The sequence below is a fragment of the Hordeum vulgare genome, chromosome 2H, assembly GCF_904849725.1.
Source record: "Hordeum vulgare subsp. vulgare chromosome 2H, MorexV3_pseudomolecules_assembly, whole genome shotgun sequence".
Taxonomy (NCBI): domain Eukaryota; kingdom Viridiplantae; phylum Streptophyta; class Magnoliopsida; order Poales; family Poaceae; genus Hordeum; species Hordeum vulgare.
In genome coordinates this window covers 59,969,119-59,992,977 of record NC_058519.1, presented here as the reverse complement: position 1 = coordinate 59,992,977, position 23,859 = coordinate 59,969,119, and the positions used below count along the sequence as shown (strand labels likewise).

The following is a 23,859-nucleotide window of genomic DNA, read 5'->3' as shown; positions in this document are numbered from 1 at the left end:
ACCACAGATAGACACGTGCAAGACATACATAAAGTGTTCTTAAAGACTCAATCCGATAAGATAACTTCAAAGGGGAAACTCAATTCATTACAAGAATAGAGAGGGGGAAGAACATCATAGGATCCAACTATAGTAGAAAAGCCCGCGGTACATCGAGATCATGACATCTCAAGAACACGAGAGAGAGAGATCAAACACATAGCTATTGGTACATACCCTCAGCCCCGAGGGAGAACTACTCCCTCCTCGTCATGGAGATCACCGGGATGATGAAGATGGCCATCGGAGATGGATTCCCCCTCCGGCAGGATGCCGGAACGGGCTCCTGATTGGTTTTTTGTGGCTACAGAGGCTTGCGTAGGCGAAACTCCCGATCTAGGTTTATTTCTGGAGGTTTCTGTATTTATAAGACTAGATGGTATCGAGAACAAGTCACGGGGACCCACGAGGGAGTCACGAGCCCCCCACGGGGGGTGGGCGCGCCTCCCTGGCTCGTCGCTTCCTCGGGACTCCTCTCCGGTATGTTTTTCTTCTGGTATTTCTGATCTTTTCCATATAAAATTACGGCGAAAGTTTTATTCCGTTTGGACTCCGTTTGATATTCTTATCTGAATAAGGTCAAAAACAAGGAAAAAACAGGAACTGGCACTGGGCTCTAGGTCAATAGGTTAGTCCCAAAATAATATAAAATAGCATATTCATGCATATAAAACATCCAAAGTTGATAATATAGTAGCATGGAATGATGAAAAATTATAGATACGTTGGAGACGTATCACCTAGTGACAAGCATTAAGCATAGCAAAGTCATAGCAACATCAATCTCAGAACATAATGGATACTAGGGATCAAACCCTAACAAAACTAACTCGATTACATGATAAATCTCATCCAACCTATCATCGTCCAGCAATCCTATGATGTAATTACTCACGAACAATGGAGAGAATCATGAAATTGGTGATGAAGGATGGTTGGTGATGACGACATCGTCGATTTCCCCTCTCCGGAGCCCAAATCAGACTCTAGATCTACCCTCCCGAGGAAGAACAGGAGGTGACGGCGGCTCCGTATCGTAAAACGCGATGAACTCTTCTCTCTGATTTTTTTCTCCGCGGATGGGAATATATAGGAGTGTAAACGAGGTCGGTGGAGCCACAGGGACCCCACAAGCCAGGGGCCAACCTAGGGGGGGCGCGCACTGCAGGCTTGTGGCCTGGGGGTGGCCCCTCTTCGGTAGATTCTTTCGCCAATATTTTTTTATTAAATCCAAAAACAATCTCCGTAAATTTCCAGGTCAATTCGAGAACTTTTATTTCGGCACAAAAATAACACCAAGGTAATTGTGCTGAAAACAACGCCAATCTAGGTTAGTTCCATTCAAATCATGCAAATTAGAGTCCAAAACAATGGCAAAAGAGTTTGGAAAAGTAGATACGTTGGAGACTTTTGGAGCTGTGCAAAATATGGCCACCTGGTGGGTCCCCTCCAGTATTTCTTTCGCCCATTATTTTTTATATATTCCAAGACAATTCTCCGTAACTTTTGAGGACTTTTGGAGCTGTGCAGAATAGGTCTCTAAGATTTGCTCCTTTTTTAGTCCAGAATTCTAGTTGCCGGCATTCTCCCTCTTCATGTAAACCTGACAAAATAAGAGAGAAAAGGCATAAGTATTGTACCATAATGTGTATTAACAACCCATAATGCAATAAATATTGATATAAAAGCATGATGCAAAATGGTCTATCAACAACCCGTCCCAGATGAGCTTTGCTGATCCCAAAGCACCCACTCTGCCCTACCGACCTTGGCTCAGATGGTCAGAGATGATATTCTTCGCTTGAGAGTCGAGTTGCTTGAATCTCTTCACATTAGCAGCGTTGGTACCTTCAGATATAGTGGGAACACCCCTTGCCACAACGTAATAGAGATTGTTGCCAATTACTTCAAGATGCATGCACATCTTGTTCTTCCCATAGGGGTAGTCCGTCCCTTCAAAGGTAGGATAGCTTGTAGTGACCTTGATCATACCTGCGGTCAACTAACTAAAACTCCAGGTGATTAAACAAAAATTACACAGAACAAGGGAGTACCTTGCTCTAATACCAATTAAAAATGCGTTATATCGACAAAAGGAGGGTGAATCGGCAATTTGTATGGATTCGTCACTAAGAAATTTCACTGTGAGGAAATTGCTAAGTCACGAACAACATGCAGCAGAATAAGTACTCAGGCATAAGCATAACATTGCAAAAGAATGATCATCATAAGGAAAATGAAACATACACTTTGTGCGAGCAGCGTGATCAGCATACGCATGTGAAGAATAAGTGATGTGAAGAATTTGAGATGACGAAATTGAGAAAGTCTTGAGTCAAACTCTTCAAACAGTAACAATCAATTTCATCAACACTTAAATAAGGAAGTAAAAGGGTTGAGGAAATGTAACCAGGTACTCGGTGAAGGCAGTGATTTGATGACCGAGTTCCAACTTCTATGACAGTCGTACGTCTAGTTTGGAGCAGCTTGGTATTTAAACCAAAGGACACACAGTCCTAAGACACCAAGTCCTTACCGTATTCTCCTTGAGTTATGGACACACAATCCTCGCCCAACACTCGTGGTAAGTCTTCAGGCAAACTTCCAAACCCTCACAAACTTGGTCACCCGACAATCCACAATTTAATGCTGGATGCTCTATACCCTAACCGTCTGGAAGATGCACCTTCTTTAAAGGTAACAAGCGTCAGTTCCACACACGAATAATCTCTTAAGTGATGCTCAAACACTTTGGGTTTTGGGGTTTTGGTTTGGGTGTTTGGGTTTTGGTTTGGGATTTTGGGGGTTTTCCTCACTAATGATTTTCTCTCAAAGTTTTTGAGGAATGGGTTGTTCTCAAATGACAAGTACTAGTTTCTCCCGCGAAGCAGTCAACTAGCTAGTGGTTATGGGGGCGGCTATTTATTGTCTCGGAGCAATCCCGACATGATTTACCATAAATGCCCCAATGATATGACCGTTATGTGGATAAGATTTGGGGATAACTGGCGTGCGACGCAGCAACTGTCGAAACTTTCAAGCTGTGAAAGTCCTCATGTCTCTCATATTCCTCACTTGCAGCTGATTCGTGATACGTCCATTTTGCATCATGCTTTCTTGTTGATATTTATCGCTTTATGGACTGTTATTATACTTTGTGGTACCATACGTATGCCTTTTCTCTCTTATTTTGCAAGGTTTCTTTGAAGAGGGAGAATACCGGCAGCTGGAATTCTCGACTAGAAAACGAGCAAGTCTGAGTCCTCTGTTCTGCGCAACTCCAAATGCCCTGAAAATCAACGTGGATTTTTTTGGGAATATATAAAAATATTGGGAGAAAGAAGTGCCACAGGGGAGCTGCCAGCGGCCCACAAGCCTGGTGGCCGCGGCCTACCCCCCTGGCCGCGACAACAGGGCTCGTGGGCACCCTGGTGGCCCAATGGCCCCCTCTTCTGCTATATGAAGGGTTTCGTCTGGAAAAAAAATCAGGGTGGAGCTTTTTCATGGATTCTCTGCCGCCACGAGGCGGAACTTGAGTAGAACCAATCTAGAGCTCCGGCAGGACGATCCTGCCAGAGAAACTTCCCTCCCAGAGGGGGAAATCGTTGCCATCGTCATCACCAACACTCCTCTCATCGGAGGGGACTCTACAACATCAACATCTTCATCAGCACCATCTCATCTCCAAACCCTAGTTCATCTCTTGTAACCAATCTTTGTCTCGTGACTCTGATTGGTACTTGTAAGGTTGCTAGTAGTGTTGATTACTCTTTGTAGTTGATGCTAGTTGGATTAATTGGTGGAAGAGTTTATGTTCAGATCCTTGATGCTACTCATTACACCTCTGATCATGATTATGATTATGCTTTGTGAGTAGTTACTTTCGTTCCTGAGGACATGGGATAAGTCTTGCTATTAATATTCATGTGAATTTGGTATTCGTTCGGTATTTTGATATGTTGTATGTTGTCTTTTCCTCTAGTGGTGTTATGTGAACGTTGACTACATAACACTTTACCATATTTGGGCCTAGAGGAAGGCATTGGGGAGTAGTAAGTAGATGATGGGTTGCTAGAGTGACAGAAGCTTAAACCCCAGTCTATGCGTTGCTTCGTAAGGGGCTGATTTGGATACACTAGTTTAATGCTATGGTTAGACGTTGTCTTAATTCTTCTTTCATAGTTGCGGATGCTTGCGAGAGGGGTTAATCATAAGTGGGATTCTTGTCCAAGTAAGGGCAGTACCCAAGCGCCGGTCCACCCACATATCAAACTATCAAAGTAACGAACGTGAATCATATGAACATGATGAAACTAGCATGACAGAAATTCCCGTGTGTCCTCGGGAGCGTTTTACTTCCTATAAGACTTTTTTCAGGCTTGTCCCTTGCTACAAAAGGGATTGGGCCACGTTACTGCACCGTTGCTACTCTTGTTACTTGTTACTTTTCACCTGCTACGTTTCACCTCACTACACCATCACTTGTTACCGCTACTTTCAGTGCTTGCAGTTATTACCTTGCTGAAAACCTTTTATCAGAGCCTTCTGCTCCTCGTTGGGTTCGACACTCTTACTTATCGAAAGGACTACGATTGATCCCCTATACTTGTGGGTCATCAAGACTCTTTTCTGGCACCGTTGCCAGGGAGGGAAGCGTCTTTGGTAAGTGGAATTTGGTAAGGAAACATTTATATATTGTGCTCAAATTTATTGTCACTTGTCACTATGGAAATTGTTCCTTTGAGGAATTTGTTCGGGGTATCTTCACCACGAACGGAAGCACGAGGAGTTGCTCCTCAACCTAAGGTACCTACTAAAAATATCTTTTATGAAATTCCTTCGGGTATGCTCGAGAAACTGCTGGCTAATCCTTTTACACGAGATGGATCTTCACATCCAGACTTGCATCTAATCTATGTAGATGAAGTTTGTGGTTTATTTAAGCTTGCAGGTTTGCCCGAGGATGAGGTAAAGAAGAAAGTCTTTCCTTTATCTTTGAAGGATAAGGCGTTGACATGGTATAGGCTATGTGATGATACTGGATCATGGGACTGCAATCGGTTGAAATTGGAATTTCATCAAAAGTTTTATCCTATGCATTTAGTACATCGTGATCGGAATTATATTTATAACTTTTGGCCTCATGACAGGGAAAGCATAGCTCAATCTTGGGGGAGGCTTAAATCGATGCTATATTCATGCCCCAATCATGAGCTCTCGAGAGAAATTATCACTCAAAACTTTTATGCTCGGCTTTCTCATGAAGATCGTACCATGCTTGACACTTCTTGTACCGGTTCTTTTATGAAGAAAGATATTGACCACAAGTGGAATTTATTGGAAAGAATCAAACGTAACTCTGAAGATTGGGAGCTTGAAGAAGGTAAGGAGTCAGGTATGAATTTCCAGTTTGATTGCGTTAAATCTTTTGTTGAAACAAACACTTCTAGAGATTTTAGCGCTAAGTATGGACTTGACTCTGAGATAGTAGCTTCTCTATGTGAATCTTTTGCTGCTCATGTTGATCTTCCCAAAGAGAAGTGGTTTAAGTATCATCCTCTTGTAGAAGTGAACATAGTTAAACACAGTCTAGTTGAAGAGAAAGTCATTGCCTATAATGATCCTATTGTTCCTTGTGCCTACACTGAGAAACCACCTTACCCTGCTAGGAAAAAAGATTATTCTAAAGCTTCAACTGTGTTACGTAGGGGTTACATTAGACCACTTGCACCCCCTGAGGAAATTAGATTTGAACCTAGTGTTGTTATTATCAAAGATCTCTTAGCCAAAGACATAGACGGGCATGTTATCAAATTCTGTGAGGACTCCACTAGAATTGATAAACCTCACGCGAAAGACAAATACGGACCTGTAGTTGGCCTCCCCGTTGTTTCTCTCAAGATAGGAGATCACTGTTATCATGGTTTATGTGATACGGGCGCTAGTGTTAGTGCAATACCCCGGTCCCTTTATGATGAAATCAAAGATGAGATTGCACCTGCTGAGTTAGAACCCATTGATGTCACTATTACGCTAGCTAATAGAGACACTATCTGCCCTGTGGGAATTGTGAGAGACGTAGAAGTACTGTGTGGTAAGACGAAGTATCCTACTGATTTCCTGGTCCTTGCTACTGCACAAGATAGCTTTTGTCCCATCATATTTGGTAGACCCTTTATCAACACTGTCAATGCTCATATTGATTACATTAAACAGACTGTCGTTGTTAGTTTCGAGGGTGTGTCTCATGAATTTAACTTCTCCAAGTTTGGAAGACAACCCCATGAAAAAGAGTTGTCTGGTAGGGATGAAATCATTGCTCTTGCCTCTATTGTCGTGCCTCCTACGGATCCTTTAGAGCAATATCTGCTTGAGCATGAAACTGATATGCATATGGATGAAAGAGATGAGATAGATAAAATTGTTTTAGAAAAATATCCTATCCTTAAGAATAATCTGCCTGTTGAACTGCTTGGGGATCCTCCCCCACCAAAGGGTTGTTGGAATTATGCCCTAGAGGCAATAATAATATAGTTATTATTATAATTCATGTATCAAGATAATCGCTTATTATCCATGCTATAATTGTATTGAATGAAGACTTATATACATGTGTGGATACATAGACAAAACACTGTCCCTAGTAAGCCTCTAGTTGGCTAGCCAGTTGATCAAAGATAGTCAGTGTCTCGGGCAAGCAATGTGACTTAGTGTAAGTTGCGAGATCTTGTATTACGGAACGAGTAAAGAGACTTGCCGGTAAACGAGATTGAAATAGGTATGCGGATACTGACGATCGAATCTCGGGCAAGTAACATACCGAAGGACAAAGGGAATGACATACGGGATTATATGAATCCTTGGCACTGAGGTTCAAACGATAAGATCTTCGTAGAATATGTAGGATCCAATATGGGCATCCAGGTCCCGCTATTGGATATTTACCGAGGAGTCTCTCGGGTCATGTCTACATAGTTCTCGAACCCGCAGGGTCTGCACACTTAAGGTTCGACGTTGTTTTATGCGTATTTGAGTTATATGGTTGGTTACCGAATGTTGTTCGGAGTCCCGGATGAGATCACGGACGTCACGAGGGTTTCCGGAATGGTCCGGAAACGAAGATTGCTATATAGGATGACCTCATTTGATTACCGGAAGGTTTTCGGAGTTACCGGGAATGTACCGGGAATGACGAATGGGTTCCGGGAGTTCACCGGGGGGGGCAATCCACCCCGGGGAAGCCCATAGGCCTTGGGGGTGGCGCACCAGCCCTTAGTGGGCTGGTGGGACAGCCCAAGAAGGCCATATTCGCCATAGGAAGAAAATCAAAGAGAGAAAAAAAGAGGAGGTGGGAAAAGGGGGAAGGACTCCTCCTTCCAAACCTAGTCGGACTCGGTTTGGAAGGGGAGGGTTCCCCCCTTAGGCTCGGCCGACCCCCTTGGGAGTCCTTGGACCCCAAGGCAAGGCTCCCCCTCCTCCCCCTATATATACGGAGGTTTTAGGGCTGATTTGACAACTTTTGCCACGGCAGCCCGACCACATATCTCCACCGTTTTACCTCTAGATCGCGTTTCTACGAAGCTCGGGCGGAGCCCTGCTGAGATAAGATCACCACCAACCTCCGGAGCGCCGTCACGTTGCCGGAGAACTCTTCTACCTCTCCGTATCTCTTGCTGGATCAAGAAGGCCGAGATCATCGTCGAGTTGTACGTGTGCTGAACGCGGAGGTGCCGTCCGTTCGGCGCTAGATCGTGGGACTGATCACGGGACGGTTCGCGGGGCGGATCGAGGGACGTGAGGACGTTCCACTACATCAACCGCGTTCACTAACGCTTCTGCTGTACGGTCTACAAGGGTACGTAGATCACACATCCCCTCTCGTAGATGGACATCACCATGATAGGTCTTCGTGCGCGTAGGAAAATTTTTGTTTCCCATGCGACGTTACCCAACAAGGGTGATCCTGTGTTCGAGCTAAAACAGTTACCAGATACTCTTAAGTATGCCTATCTTGATGAGAAGGAGATATATCCGGTTATTATTAGTGCTCACCTCTCGAATCATGAAGAGAAAAATTTATTAAAAACTTTGAGGAAGCACCGTGCTGCTATTGGATATACTCTTTTTGATCTTAAGGGTATTAGTCCCACTCTATGTCAGCACAAGATTAAAACCGATCATGATTCTAAGCCAGTTGCTGATCATCAACGGAGATTAAATCCTAGGATGAAAGAGGTCGTGAGAAAAGAAATATTAAAGCTTCTGGAAGCAGGAATCATTTATCATGTTGCTCATAGTGACTGGGTAAGTCCAGTACATTGCGTACCTAAGAAGGGAGGTATCACCGTCGTTCCTAATGATAAGAATGAACTAATCCCACAGAGGATTATTACTGGCTATAGGATGGTGATAGACTTCCGGAAACTGAACAAGGCAACCAGGAAAGACCATTATCCTTTGCCGTTTATCGACCAAATGCTAGAAAGGCTATCTAAACACACACACTTCTGCTTTATAGACGGTTATTCAGGTTTCTCGCAAATACCTGTTGCACAATCTGATCAGGAGAAAACCACTTTCACGTGCCCCTTCGGTACCTTTGCTTATAGACGTATGCCTTTTGGCTTATGCAATGCACCTGCCACCTTTCAAAGATGTATGATGGCAATATTCTCTGACTTTTGTGAAAAGATTGTTGAGGTTTTCATGGATGATTTCTCCGTTTACGGTTCTTCCTTTGACGATTGCCTCAGCAACCTTGATCGAGTTTTACAGAGATGCAAAGATACCAACCTCGTCTTGAACTGGGAGAAGTGCCACTTCATGGTTAATGAAGGCATCGTCTTAGGACACAAAATCTCTGAGAAAGGCATTGAAGTTAATAAGGCTAAGGTTGATGCAATTGAGAAAATGCCTTGCCCCACAAATATCAGAGGTATACGAAGTTTCCTAGGTCATGCTGGTTTCTATAGAAGGTTCATTAAAGACTTCTCCAAGATTTCTAGGCCTCTTACCAACCTCTTGCAGAAGGATGTTCCTTTTGTTTTTGATGAGGATTGTGAGGAAGCTTTCGAAATATTTAAGAGGGCCTTGATAACCGCACCTATTGTTCAACCACCTGATTGGAACTTGCCCTTTGAAATCATGTGCGACGCTAGTGATTATGCTGTTGGTGCTGTTCTAGGACAAAGAGTTGACAAGAAGTTGAATGTTATTCACTACGCTAGTAAAACTCTAGACAGTGCCCAGAGAAACTATGCTACTACAGAGAAGGAGTTTTTAGCAATCGTGTTTGCATGTGAAAAGTTCAGATCTTATATAGTTGACTCCAAAGTCACTATTCACTCTGATCATGCTGCTATTAAGTACCTTATGGAGAAGAAGGACGCTAAGCCTAGGCTAATCATATGGGTTCTCCTGCTACAGGAATTTGATATGCACGTTGTTGACCGAAAGGGTGCTGATAACCGTGTAGCAGATAACTTGTTCAGGCTAGAGAATGTCCTTGATGACCCACGACCTATTGATGACAGCTTTCCTGATGAGCAATTGAATGTCATCCGCACTTCACATAGTGCACCGTGGTATGCTGATTACGCAAACTATATCGTAGCCAAATACATACCACCCAGTTTCACCAACCAGCAAAAGAAGAAATACTTCTTTGATTTGAGACACTACTTTTGGGATGATCCTCACCTTTATAAGGAAGGAGTAGATGGTGTTATTAGACGTTGTGTGCCTGAACATGAACAGGGACAGATCCTGCAGAAGTGTCATTCCGAAGCCTACGGAGGACACCATGCTGGAGATAGAACTGCTCATAAGGTATTGCAATCAGGTTTCTATTGGCCCACTCTCTTCAAGGATGCCCGTAAGTTTGTCTTGTCTTGTGACGAATGCCAAAGAATAGGGAACATCAGTAAGCGTCAGGAAATGCCTATGAACTATTCACTTGTCATTGAACCATTTGATGTCTCGGGCTTTGATTATATGGGACCCTTCCCGGGTTCCAATGGGTACACTCACATCTTAGTTGCTGTGGATTACGTCACTAAGTGGGTAGAAGCTATCCCCACTAGAAATGTTGATCACCACACCTCTATTAAGATGCTTAAAGAAGTCATCTTCCCAAGATTTGGAGTCCCTAGATATCTGATGACTGATGGCGGTTCACACTTCATTCATGGTGTTTTCCGCAAGATGCTCGCTAAGTATGATGTCAACCATAGAGTTGCATCTCCTTATCATCCTCAGTCTAGTGGTCAAGTGGAGTTGAGTAATAGGGAGATCAAATTGATCTTACAAAAGACTGTCAATAGATCTCGAAAGAATTGGTCTAGCAAACTTGACGATGCACCATGGGCTTATAGGACTGCTTATAAGAATCCCATGGACATGTCGCCGTATAAAATGGTTTACAGTAAGGCCTGCAATTTACCTCTTGAGCTAGAACACAAAACTTATTGGGCAATCAAATAGCTCTACTTCGATTTCAAACTTGCCGGTGAGAAGCGGTTGTTTGATATCAGCTCATTAGATGAATGGAGGGCCCAGGCATATGAGAATGTCAAGTTGTTCAAGGAAAAGGTTAAGAGATGGCGTGATAAAAGAATACAAAAACATGAGTTCAATGTAGGTGATTATGTCATGCTTGCAGGCAAGCTTCTCTCTAAATGGGAAGGTCCCTACGTTGTCGAGGAAGTATATCGTTCTGGTGCCATCAAAATCAATAACACGGAAGGTAATTTTCCGAGAGTGGTAAATGGGCAAAGAATCAAGCATTATATCTCTAGTACTCCCATAAATGTTGAGACCAATATCATCAATATCATAACTCCAGAGGAGTACATAAGGGATGTTTATCATCCTGTTTCAGACTTTAAAAACGAAGAGATGTGTGTTTCGGTAAGTAATTGGACTCCAAAACTTTTCTAGTAGGATTTTTTCTCCGTTTTGGAATTTATGGAAAAATAGAAAAATAAAAAGCAGTCCGGAGAGCGCACGAGGCGTCCACAAGCTTGGTCGCCGCGGACTCCCCCTGGCCACGGCGACAGGGCTTGTGGGCACCTCGTGTGCCTCCCGGACTCCGTTTTCTTGCGGAGCACTCCTTCTGGTCCAGAAAAAATCATTATATATACGCCCGAGGGTTTTGATCTCCGTATCGCGCAGTTTTCCTCTGTTTTCGTTTCGAGCCTGTTGTGTGCCGTAGATTTAGAGCAAAGATATCTCAGGAATCTGTTGGGGAGAATAGTCTCCCTCAAGCTCATGAAGAAGTAGATGCTGATCTGAAAAGAGTAGAAGTCACGGAAGCCAGGGACAAAGCTAAGGAGAAAACCCAAGCTAGGGAGGAAGTTCAACCTATGTTCAACATTGAAGACGTTGAAGGAGTGGATATTCTCCAACCCTTCCTCCACGTGCTGTCTCCATCCTTGATTGAACTCTTGAGGTTTTCTGAAACAACTCGTGCTCGCAATATTTCCCTTTCTCGTGAAGTTGTTTTGCTGGAGAATCATGTCGCAGATCTCCAAGGTATAAATCAAAGATTGATAGCTCTCTTGGAATCAAAGGCAAAGACCCCACCACCATCACCACCAAAGGAAGACAACTAAGCATTGGTATGGGCAACTCCCTTGGCTTGTGCCAAGCTTGGGGGAGTTGCCCTGGTATCATATCACCTTTATATCTTTTGCTTTTACCTTTGTTTTAGTTCTTTCCTTTTCAGTTTTTATTTCTTCTCTTAGTGGAATAAGTCTTTAGTGTTTAGTTTGAGTCTTTTGCCTTGTGTATCCCCCGATGTATTCGAGCTTGCGAGCTATATAATAAAGAGTATCTTAGTCAAGGGCTTTGTTTTGTGACATGATCAAAAGTATGAAAGGAACGATAGCATGAAAGATCATGAGATGATCTTATGGAAAGTGATAGCTTCACATATAACAAGTATGATGATTGAAACTTGTTGAGAATAGACCAACATAGACCCCAGTCATTGTTGCAATTAATAAGAAGTATTAAGGAAAGAGAGGTTCATATATATATATATATCATCTCTGACACCATCTATGATTGTGAACACTCACCAAACTATTGCATGCCTAGAAGTAGATGTTGGACAAGGAAGACAACATAATGAATTGTGTTGCTTGATTCCAAACAATGTTATATGTTTAGAGACCCCTTAGCATGTGACGATTTCTTCCACCTCTTATTAGCCAAAACTCCCGCACCAAGTAGAGATACTACTTGTGCATCCATAAACCTTCAACCCAGTTTTGCCATGAGAGTCCATCATACCTACATATGGATTGAATAAGAACCCTCAAGTAAGTTGTCATCGGTGCAAGCAATAAAAATTGCTCTCTAATATGTATGATCTATTAGTGCGTGGAAAATAATCTTTATACGAACCTGTGATAAGGAAGACATAAAAGCGACAGACTGCATAATAAAGTTCTTTATCACATGAGGCAATATAAAGTGACGTTCCTCCACACTAAGAGGACACGCATCCAAACCTCAAAAGCGCATGACAACCTCTGCTTCCCTCTGCGAAGGGCCTATCTTGTACCTTTACTTTTGCCCTTGAAAGAGTCATGGTGATATTCACCAATTCCTTTTTTCGCCTTTATCTTGGTGAACGTCATATGCTAGGGAAAGATCTATATTCATATATCAACTTGGAGATGAGTACTTATGCTTTATTATTCTTGACTTTACCCTTGAGGTAAATGGTTGGGAGGCAAAATTATAAGCCCCTATCTTTCTCTGTGTCCAACTGAAACTTTGATGCCATGAGTACCACGTGAGTTGTAACAATTGTGGAAAACAAAAGAGATGATTGAGTATGTGGATTTGCTTTACAAGCTCTTATTTGACTATTTCTGATGTTATGATAAATTGCAATTGCTTCAATGACAATGGACTGTTGTTGGCTACTTCTCGGTAAGGTTTTTGTTTCATGCTTTGCTTTGTGATGGAATCGTTACTTTCCCATAAGAATCTTTATGATGTATTGTTGTTCTATGTGTGATCATGATGCCCTCATGTCCGTACTATGTTTTATCGACACCTTCATCCCTAAACATGTGGACATGTTTATGGATCTTGGTTTTCGCTTGAGGACAAGCGAGGTCTAAGCTTGGGGGAGTTGATACGTCCATTTTGCATCATGCTTTCTTGTTGATGTTTATCGCTTTATGGACTGTTATTATACTTTCTGGTACCATACTTATGCCTTTTCTCTCTTATTTTGCAAGGTTTATTTGAAGAGGGAGAATACCGGCAACTGGAATTCTGGACTAGAAAAGGAGAAAGTCTGAGTCCTCTATTCTGCGCAACTCCAAATGCCCTGAAAATCAACGTGGAATTTTTTGGGAATATATAAAAAATATTGGGCGAAAGAAGTGCCAGAGGGGAGCTGCCAGGGGCCCACAAGCTTGGTGGCCGCGACCTACCCCCCTAGCCGCGGCAACAGGGCTTGTGGGCACCCAGGTGGCGCACTGCCCCCCCTCTTCTGCTATATGAAGGGTTTCGTCCGGAAAAAAAATCAGGGCGAAGCTTTTTCGTGGATTCTCCGCCGCCACGAGGCGGAACTTGAGCAGAACCAATCTATAGCTCCGGCAGGACGATCCTGTCGGGGAAACTTCCCTCCCGGAGGGGGAAATCGTCGCCATCGTCATCACCAACATTCCTCTCATCGGAGGGGACTCGTAACCATCAACATCTTCATCAACACCATCTCATCTCCAAACCCTAGTTCATCTCTTGTAACCAATCTCCGTCTCGCGACTCCGATTGGTACTTGTAAGGTTGCTAGTAGTGTTGATTACTCTTTGTAGTTGATGCTAGTTGGATTACTTGGTGGAAGAGTTTATGCTTAGATCCTTGATGCTACTCATTACACCTCTGATCATGATTATGATTATGCTTTGTGAGTAGTTACTTTTGTTCCTGAGGACATGGGTTAAGTCTTGCTATTAATAGTCATGTGAATTTGGTATTCGTTCGGTATTTTGATATGATGTATGTTGTCTTTTCCTCTAGCGGTGTTATGTGAACGTCGACTACATAACACTTCACCATATTTGGGCCTAGAGGAAGGCATTGGGGAGTAGTAAGTAGATGATGGGTTGCTAGAGTGACAGAAGCTTAAACCCCAGTCTATGTGTGGCTTCGTAAGGGGCTGATTTGGATCCACTAGTTTAATGTTATGGTTAGACGTTGTCTTAATTCTTCTTTCGTAGTTGCGGATGCTTGCGAGAAGGGTTAATCATAAGTGGGATGCTTGTCCAAGTAAGGGCAGTACCCAAGCATCGGTCCACCCACATATCAAACTATCAAAGTAACGAACGCGAATCATATGAACATGATAAAACTAGCATGACAGAAATTCCCGTGTGTCCTCGGGAGCGTTTTACTTCCTATAAGACTTTGTTCAGGCTTGTCCCTTGCTACAAAAGGGTTTGGGCCACTTTGCTGCACCGTTGCTACTCTTGTTACTTGTTACTTTTCACCTGCTACGTTTCACCTCACTACACCATACTTGTTACCGCTACTTTTAGTGCTTGCAGTTATTACCTTACTGAAAATCGTTTATCAGAGCCTTCTGCTCCTCGTTGGGTTCGACACTCTTACTTATCGAAAGGACTACGATTGATCCCCTATACTTGTGGGTCATCAATTCGCACAGGCGAAAACCTAACTCCTCAGTTAGAGCATTTTCCTTAGAGACTAGAAGATCTTCGCCTCTCTCACTGAAGGAACTCACTAAACTGTAAAAGATTTCCAAAGGCTTCACTGAAAGGATGGGTATGTGTATGCTTTGAGATGAGCATGAGATGGAAACTTTTTCTTAGTTTTACCTCGACCCCCTTTAACTGTTCCTATGACTCAAAAGAATGGAAATAAAACTACGTAAACATAAGTCTTTACGCTTCAAAGTCCCCGCTTCAATATCTTCAAGGACACACCAATTTCCTCGCTTTCAAAGTCTTCGAGGAATTATCAAAGTCTTCAGCCGAAGACATTCATTTTTAGGGGTCGATATTCTCCGAATAACTCAAATTCTTCAGTGACTTATAGAGCATGTGTACAGTTACAAACGTATTAGGGCTAGTTCTTTTGAGCATATGCTAGAGAATCCCAGCCCCAAAAATCCCAAGCGAAAAGAACTCGATTGACCTTTTTAAAATCTTGACCAGATTTTGTAGAATCCTAGTGCAATCCAAAATCCCTGGAAAACTGGTTTCTCCCACAATCTCAGGATTATAGCAAGTCCCTCAAAAGAAAACGTTTTGAAATAAAGGTATACCCCTATCCAATCAGCTAATTACTTCAAAAATGCCACTGAGCAGTCCAGCCGCTTGACCAAGTAAGTGAGCGGCCGACGGTCACACTCGAGGCTCACCTATCCCGCATCGGTGGGGAGGGAATCTCAAGAGCAACTAGGGTTGCTTCGCGCCCCCGTCGGCCCACCACGCCGTCGGCGGCGGCTAGGTTCCCTCCTCCGCCCGCCCCGCAGTCCGCCCCACCCCACAACTCCGCCCCGCAGCCCCACCCCGCCCGCTGCTCCCGCAACACCGCCCCCGGACCAACCTCGCCGGCCAGGCCCTCACAGCTGTCGGTCAGGCCCTTGCCGCCGCCGGCCTGGCCCTTCCCGCCGCCCATCAAAGCTTCAGTTGCACCTCGACAGCCTCCCATTGCCGCACCTCGACGACCTCCCGGCGCTGCATCTCGACGACCACTAGGCGAGCTAATTCAGATGCAGCTGGACGACCTCCGACGCTGAACCTCTACATCGAGGAGCAGATATTTCAACTTTTGTCCAAGGGTAATACAGACATTTCAACACACAACACTTTCTAGAATCTCAAACTACAATCTTCTAAAAGAACTCGACTACAGATTCTCGGAGAAGCGGATTCTAGAAGAATTTTCCAGAATCTTGATTCTATAGAATCCCACGTGAAAAGAACTGGCCCTTAGTCCCTTAACCTATAAGTCTTCAATACAAAAATCACTAAGGGGCACTAGATGCACTTACTGTGCCCTACTAAGGAAGGTGAGGCGACGACGACTCCCTAAAGATAGGATAAGTCCCGCCGCCTAGCCCCCATCCCAATGGTTCATCTAGCATCGTGGGATGGGGTGTGTGAAGGTAAGTCTACGACGGATCTCGTGAAATTCGACCGATATTGGTTTTCCATGGATCTCTATTATGAATCGAGTCTGTGTTCTTGTGTCAACATGTTGGATTCTTTCAATATATGCTTCTCTTCATTAGTGACGGTTACAGTAGTCTTATGGAGCTTTAGCAGAACGACTTCCGACCGTTTACTATAACAAGTGTTATCCCTTTTCGAAGGAAGGGGGACGATGACGATGACGTGCCTTCGGCCCGCTGCGGTGCTTGTAGTTCTAAGTAGTCTACGGACCTTCATGTACTTGTTGTTTTTATGTTTTTTATACTGACACAAGATGAATAGGTCAAAATATTTTTAAAATTAATAACTTAGATTGGGACGTGTCAACAGATTATCCGTTCCATGGCATGGCGAATAAATGCCAACCAAATTGCGGCATCATTCTTTAATAATTAATAGACAGGAAGCAGCTTTCCACTGAAAAAATCGGGGTAAGTGCTGCTTGCAAGTTTGTGCAAGATGACAATAAAGCTCATAAAAGAATACGTTCAGTCGGTCACTTCCTTCGGGTCACAGTCATACCGTGCTTCCCCGCGAAGTGAAAAAATAAAACGGAAGGAAAAAATACCGACGAAGATCACACCGCCGCACACGCGTCACATCCGTCGGCGCGGTGGGCGGCGAGGCCGGTCGGAGGCTTCCCGGTTGGTGGAAGCATAGCGAAGCGTACGAGCGACAGCGCCCAGAAAAAGCAGAGGAAAAAAAAAAAAGCTCCGAGGCAACACGCAACGCGCGGGACGCGTGCTCGGCCTCGCCCCCAGATCTCTCCCCGCATCCCCTCCCTCCGTCCCCCGCCCGCGAGCGCAGCGCACCAGGTGTCGGATGAGTTGACGCGGCGGGGGGAGGCGAGGCGAGGCGAGGCAGCGCGGGAGGCGGGGGGGACGGCCGAGGTGGGGCGGGAGGAGGCAGATCTGGGGAACCTGGCAGGCGCGGCGGTGGGGCTGCGGGCGCGGGGGCGGGCGGGGGGCTGGCCGGACGGCGCGGACGAGGGCGGCGAGGGGGAGGACTGCCGGCTCAGGCCCTGGCGGCGGAGGCTGCTCGCGTCCATGGCGTTCTCGTGGCCCTCGGCCGTCCGCCTCGCCGTCGGCGCCCTCCTGCTCGCGGCCGCCGGCGTCGCGCTCTTCACGCTCCCCGTCGAGAAGGTGCGCGCCTCATCCTCCCCACCATCGACCTGATTCGAGCTCCGCAGTACCGACGATGTAGACGGGATGACGTTAGGGCGTCTACTTTCTGACCTATACCGCTTCCAACATGCGTGCTGCAGTGTGGCGCGAGAATAAACTCCTTTGGGTTGCCCAAATGTAGCTCTGTCCCGGCTCCTGATTGGATGTATTCCGCCCATGGATTGCCCTTAGTTTTTGGGGAAGTATACTTTTTGGTATGGCATTCTGGTATATATGGCTCAAGGTTTCCTAGCAAATGGAGTCAGCGGCTGCTGGCACGCATTCAAAAGTTCAGATCGTTAGAGATGTAGGCGTGTATAGAGTAGACTCCTTCATTGCATTCCAATGTAGTAGTATGATGATAGTGTCACCTAATCAGTGAAACCATTTGTAGGCAGAAATTCTCTCGTCTCCGTAATTACTATTTCGCAAAGTATTTGACGATGTAACATATGTTCTATCAACGCTCTAAGAAACCTGTAACCGGTACCGTCTCAGCCTGTTTGGTTGGGGGGAAGTACAAGTAGGGAATGGGAATTGAGAGGTTACGAGACTAAAAATCCCTAGTATTGTTGGGGGGCAGAGGAGTTTAGGAAGGAAGGGGTTGGGGAATTCAGTGGGGCAACTCCCCTAGATCTCTTCCGTGGGGGAGGGCAGGCAATTCAGTCAGGGAATGGGAATTGGTGAAGAAAAAAACGGTTGTGTTCATTGTGCACGTCTCGCGTAAAAAAACCATAAAAAATCTTCACCGATACATTGAAAAATCCTTGCTAAATAAGCCTCCAGCGACATCACTTTTCTAACGTGAATCTGCCAGCCTACAGGCCTTCCAATTTGGAGAGGAGACGTCACATGCGAAGAGTTCACGTGGCTGCTTCTTTTTCTTCTTCTAATAATCTCAAAATCCTGGGAACTTCAATGCAACGCATATCATCTAATGTGCTAGAATATTTCTTCTCTTCTGCATCCATATTATTGGATTATGCCAATAAATTCTGCAGTAGTTGTTTCTTTTAGATTTTCCCTTCACAGCGATCTAGATACATTCCCCTATTTATATTCGGTTTTCTCCCTTCACTTGTGACGGATCAATTTGTTTGGTTGTTTTTCTATTCCGTTTTGGATCATGGACAAGAGTCGGCAAAAAGTCATGGGTCTGTAGCGATCATTTTGGGTTGCTCCCTTCTTCCATGTTGCTTAGTATTTGATTTATTTTGTAGGAGATTAATTTTCTATCAAATCCCACAAACAATTCATAACATGCACCGAACGTGGGATTGGGACTAATAGTCCACTTCCCAAGTGCAATCCAGCAACAAACTCCCCCTTCTGAACTCCCATTCTCTTTCCCTTGAACTACCAAACAGGCTGTCTGTTCACCCATCTAGTATGTGTTGTACAACGGAATTGGTAATTACATGTAAGTGGTAAGGCCGTAAGGGTGCCTTTCTCGAGGACACTGGCATCTATTTGTTATAGTGTTTTCTCGAGGACACTGGCATCTATTTTGTATAATCTATTCGAGCACATCCTTCTGCAAATAATAGCAATATACTCCCTCCGCCCGGAATTACTTGTTGCAGAAATGAATAGAAATGGATGTATCTAGAACTAAAATGCATCTAGATACATTACTTGTTGCAGAAATGAATAGAAATGGATGTATCTAGAACTAAAATGCATCTAGATACATCCATTCCTCCGACAAGTATTTCCGGACGGAGGGAGTAGAATGTAATTCACACATGTTTATACACTTCTATAACAATCTTTAATGGCTTCCTTTTCCGTAGTGGAATTCATGGTGTAATTTCAAAGCATAGGCAGGATTTTAATTTTCAATGTGAAACCATTTCTTCCGACACTCTTTCCCCATGTTTTAATTAGTTAATTCTTCTAATGCTAGTACTAGTAGGCCAATAAATACGGCAGAACTTTGTCATATTATCACATTCATCCTTTCAAAGAACTGTTTGCTTAGCCTTCGTATTATTAGATATGATGACATGTTGGTAGATGATATTGATATGGTCCATATGGAGTTAGATTGGTAATTTGGGAGGAAAAATATGCAGGTTACTGGTCCTGTTAGCTTTCATACCTACATTTGATGACTTTAGCCTATGTTTATGGAACAAAACCGACTATTGTTTGAGATCTCTGTCAATCAAGTATCAGTGTCAGGCTTTAGATTTCACTTTATCTAGAATAATTGAAACTAAATTTAACTTGTCCCTAAAATTTCTCTGTTAGCATTTTTTATTGCATCTTATGTTGACCATAATCCCATATTCTCCAAGATCGTTAGTCCATGGATCTTCACAGATTATTACCCTAGGACTACAGTTCTAAGCCTTTTTTTTCTTCTTCAATTCTCTGTTTACCTTTCTACTAGATTCCACGGTTTAATGTTTTACCTAACACAACATACGTGTTTTTGCATCAAATACTTGTTCTTCTCATTTTATTCATGATGAGTTTCGATATGACATTGACAGATTTTGAAGGATTTTCTTGTTTGGATCAAAGAGAACCTGGGTGCATGGGGTCCTTTGGTATTGTAAGTAATCTCTCTCCTCTGTTACATAATTATATTGGCATAGTGAATTCAACTGAATACATTGTCCTCTACTCCTCCCTACCATGCTCACCACTTAGGCATTCCATTTTTGGCACCCCTCACTTGTGGCTACCTTCCTAGCGCCCTTTGAGTGGACCAATATTCCAGCACAACCCTGAAAAAATGTAAGGCCTACACCGCACACCACACTTATGCACAAACAAGGAGGGTGGCTTACACAACTGTTGCTCAAGATCAAAATTTCAGTTTCATATTTGAAAGAATATTTTGAGATATATTGTTAACAATTGCCATGTTGTTCATTACAGGGCCCTTGCTTACATTCCTTTGACGGTCTTAGCTGTTCCAGCCTCGATACTCACAGTAAGCATGGATCGATTTTTCTGTTAGCAGTCACTTATGATGGAACCTCCGTTTGTTGTGCTCTCTTTATTTGGCATAGTATTATTTGGTTGATTGATGTGCATTATCTGCTTGTTTAGCTTGGAGGTGGTTATTTATTTGGCCTGCCAGTCGGGTTTGTTGCTGATTCCATTGGAGCGACAATTGGCGCGACTGCTGCATTTTTGCTTGGTAGAACGGTAAGGAGGAATGTTAATGCTCTTATAATTTAATTCTCAAAAAATAATTTAAACATAAATTGCATTTCATCACTGATGATAAATGCACTGCTCAAGAACCAGCCACCAGTTAACTGCAGTTCCATCTTCCTTAACAACGTTTTCTCATAGATTGTGGAACCTAAATTATATGTTGCGTTTTCTTCTTCTTTATCAACTGTAATTACATAAGAAGATAATATGGTAAAATACACATGACTAGCTCAATACGTATAGTTATGCTCCCCTGGTCTGTGGAAGCTTTAATTTCTGCCTCCTAGTTTCATATTTAATGACATGTTTGCATTATTTAATGTTTATATCTTATAGTTCTATATGACTTGCAGATTGGAAGGCCGTATGTTCTCTCCAAATGCAAAGATTACCCCAAGTTTCAAGCAGTAGCTATAGCCATCCAAAGGTCTGGCTTCAAGGTAATTTCTTGTGGATTGGATGTTATAGCTGTGTGATGTGAAAAACACAATAACTTCCAAGTGTCCTGCAAATATTTCAGTTCCACATGATCGTTAAATTTTAAAAAATTAAGACTATTGCTATGAAGAATGTCCAAAGGGGATTTCTGACATATAATTGTCAAGGAAAGCATGTTGTCTCGTTTTTATGATTTTGTTGGGGTAATTTCAGGGATTTTGCGGTTTTTCGGTGCTGGTTCTTACCCGACAATTTACGAATGTCCAAGGATTTATTTTATTAGTTTTAACTCGTACCTGTATCAATTTATGCGGTTTTTCGGTGCTGGTTCTTACCCCACAGATTTGCAATTTCTGTCTGTTTCACAGTTTTAACTTGCCGTGTATCAATATATGTTACGGAATTCTCCTGCACATCACAATAAACCTAATTATGTTACACTTTTCATATTTTTGTTCACAGATCGTGTTGCTACTACGGCTTGTACCTCTACTCCCTTTTAACATGTTGAACTACCTGTTGTCTGTCACTCCTGTTGGCATTATGGAATACATGCTGGCTTCTTGGCTGGGAATGATGGTATGCTTCAAGTTCTTCTCTTCGTTGTCTAATTCTCAATCATGTTTTTCGTCTTGTAATACTGTGGGGCCAGTATTCTGGCAGAGATTGGTTGACCAGTTGACCTAATGAAACCTGACATTGTTACCATCAGCAACCTTGTCATGTGACCATGCATTCACCATCATGCTTTGTGTAATTTGCTGCTTCGTGCTCTGTTATATGAGTAGATATAAGTATTTTCAGAAATTCATGTTCGATTCCACAGTTCCTTAATCAGCAATTCGGCATATTACTATTTTTGCACATGAAACTTGGTCACATCACATGTAACATGACACTATCATCTGCTAACTTGCAGGTTTTGTTACCTTTAACTAAAAGTGCTGATCTCCCTTTATGCTTTATCAGGTGTTTGTGACCTTTGTTGCTAATCATATTTATTCTTTTGCCAGCCAATCACTCTTGCCTTGGTATATGTGGGAACAACACTAAAAGATCTATCAGATGTGACCCATGGATGGAGTGAGATCTCGACTACCAGATGGGTGAGCAATTGAATATTGTAGCATTTCCCTATATTATTGTTTGGATTAGGCATCATGTTTGTCATAGAAAATAGAGTGCATGATTATTGTTGACGTTTCCTCTGTTGTGGCTTGGGTTTCTTCGAGGTTCCTTTTTAACCATTCATGCTTTTGGCAATGAGCCATGTGATGTTTAATGTGTAGAATTTAGACCAGTGAAATTTATTAATAGCAATTTTGTAGTATACACTTCCTTTGCATTTGGCTTCATTTGATATTTGGTCTGGGTTTCCGCAAAAACTTAAGTTGCATGCATGAGCATGATCTATCAAGTTCCAGTGTTGTTTTCTATGCAAATTTCATCGGAACCCACAGGTATGTTGTATCATATTGGTGTGTGTATGCTAGGCAAATGTGCTTTGTATTTCCTAGTAGCATCAAAATAGCAGAGTGATGTTTCGCTTAAGGTGAAATGTGGAAGAAGAATGCTAACATGTAATGTGATCAAGAAAGGCAAAAGTGCCATATTTTTTCTTATCATTGGCAGTAAAAAATTGAACAGGTGGAATCATATCTACCCAATCTCCAATTATATAGATTTCCTTCAAGTTGTTTGATTGTTTTTAAAAGTAGATGCCACCATTATATGCAACTTTTAACGACTTTCTTCTTCACAGGTTCTCATAATTTCTGGCTTCGTAATGTCCAGTAAGTGCCAGTTCCTTCGTTATTCTTTTGTTATCACTCTACTCCTGCTTACAGTTTAAATGGTCTTCTGAATTACATGTGATTTTCATTTTGTTTTACTCAATCTTGATTAACTGTGCACCATACTTCACAACACTAATCTTGATGCCTTGAAAATCGACATGCTTTAACTGTGCACCATACTTCACAACACTACTGATTGCAAATTTATGATGACATTTTCCTCACGTCGTCCTGCAGTTCTCTTGATTATATGTGTCACAAGAGTCGCAAAATCTGCTCTGGACAAGGCGCTGGCAGAGAATGGGGAGGCGGATCTAGGAGCTCCGCAGCTTCCGGTGGCGGCCTCCCCCTCGGATCTGCATCAACCTCTTGTAATCAGGATTGACACCTCGAATGAAGATCACGAGAAGTAAAACCTGTTGGTTGCAACTTTACATGTACATTCTGTGGGATCTGTAGCGTTGTACTCCTTATATTAGTTATGGTTTAAGGAGAGACCTGGGTGGTAAAAGGTTAAAAAAGAAAGGGAAGCATGACAATGTGAGATTGACTGATAGGTGATACTACAGCATACATTGTTTTCTTTTTTTGCTTCATTGACCCACGTGTTACTTTTTCAATCTTTGGTGATACTACAGTATACAGTACAATTTGTAGTTCTACTTTGTTATATGGGCGCGTACAAGCTCCAGACCTTTATTATCAACGCTTAACCAGTGACTGGTCTTTGGACGTCGAACGGTAATAGCAGGGTTGGGTGAGGAGCTCAACTAATGAGACAGACCTGAGTGATTGAACTCCATGGGACGAGACACGACCCCTGGTGATCGCCGATCGATATCGTGCACGAGGGCGTCCGTCACCAGCTCGTGTGCCCTCTGAAAGCATCGCGATCGGGTGATGTGAGGGCCGTGGCGCGCCGATTAGTGTCTTCCTGCACGAGACAAGCGACCCAGCCAATGACTCATGACTGTAACACCAGACGTGAGGCCGGAGGCGCGGAGACGATAGGCAGCTGCCGGCAGTTCTGGCGTGTACTATGTCTCA

General features: G+C 43.3%; 1 protein-coding gene across 1 annotated transcript; it reads left to right on the top strand.

Moving 5' to 3' along the window:
- The first annotated feature begins 16,850 nt into the window (after positions 1-16,850).
- On the top strand, positions 16,851-23,468 carry LOC123424964 (TVP38/TMEM64 family membrane protein slr0305). Its single transcript, XM_045108647.1, has 9 exons — positions 16,851-17,383; positions 19,903-19,964; positions 20,294-20,348; positions 20,468-20,566; positions 20,932-21,018; positions 21,479-21,595; positions 22,030-22,122; positions 22,779-22,809; positions 23,050-23,468. The coding sequence occupies exons 1-9, from the start codon at positions 17,288-17,290 to the stop codon at positions 23,223-23,225; spliced, it is 816 nt and encodes a 271-aa protein (XP_044964582.1). The 5' UTR covers positions 16,851-17,287; the 3' UTR covers positions 23,226-23,468.
- Positions 23,469-23,859: the final 391 nt, after the last annotated feature.

Bases quoted from the DNA above. Each gene is read 5' to 3' on its own strand.
- LOC123424964 (XM_045108647.1), top strand. From the start codon at position 17,288: ATGGCGTTCTCGTGGCCCTCGGCCGTCCGCCTCGCCGTCGGCGCCCTC. The intron at 21,019-21,478 runs GTAATTTCTTGT...TTTTGTTCACAG, and splicing joins TCCAAAGGTCTGGCTTCAAG to ATCGTGTTGCTACTACGGCT. The intron at 22,810-23,049 runs GTAAGTGCCAGT...GTCGTCCTGCAG, and splicing joins TTCTGGCTTCGTAATGTCCA to TTCTCTTGATTATATGTGTC.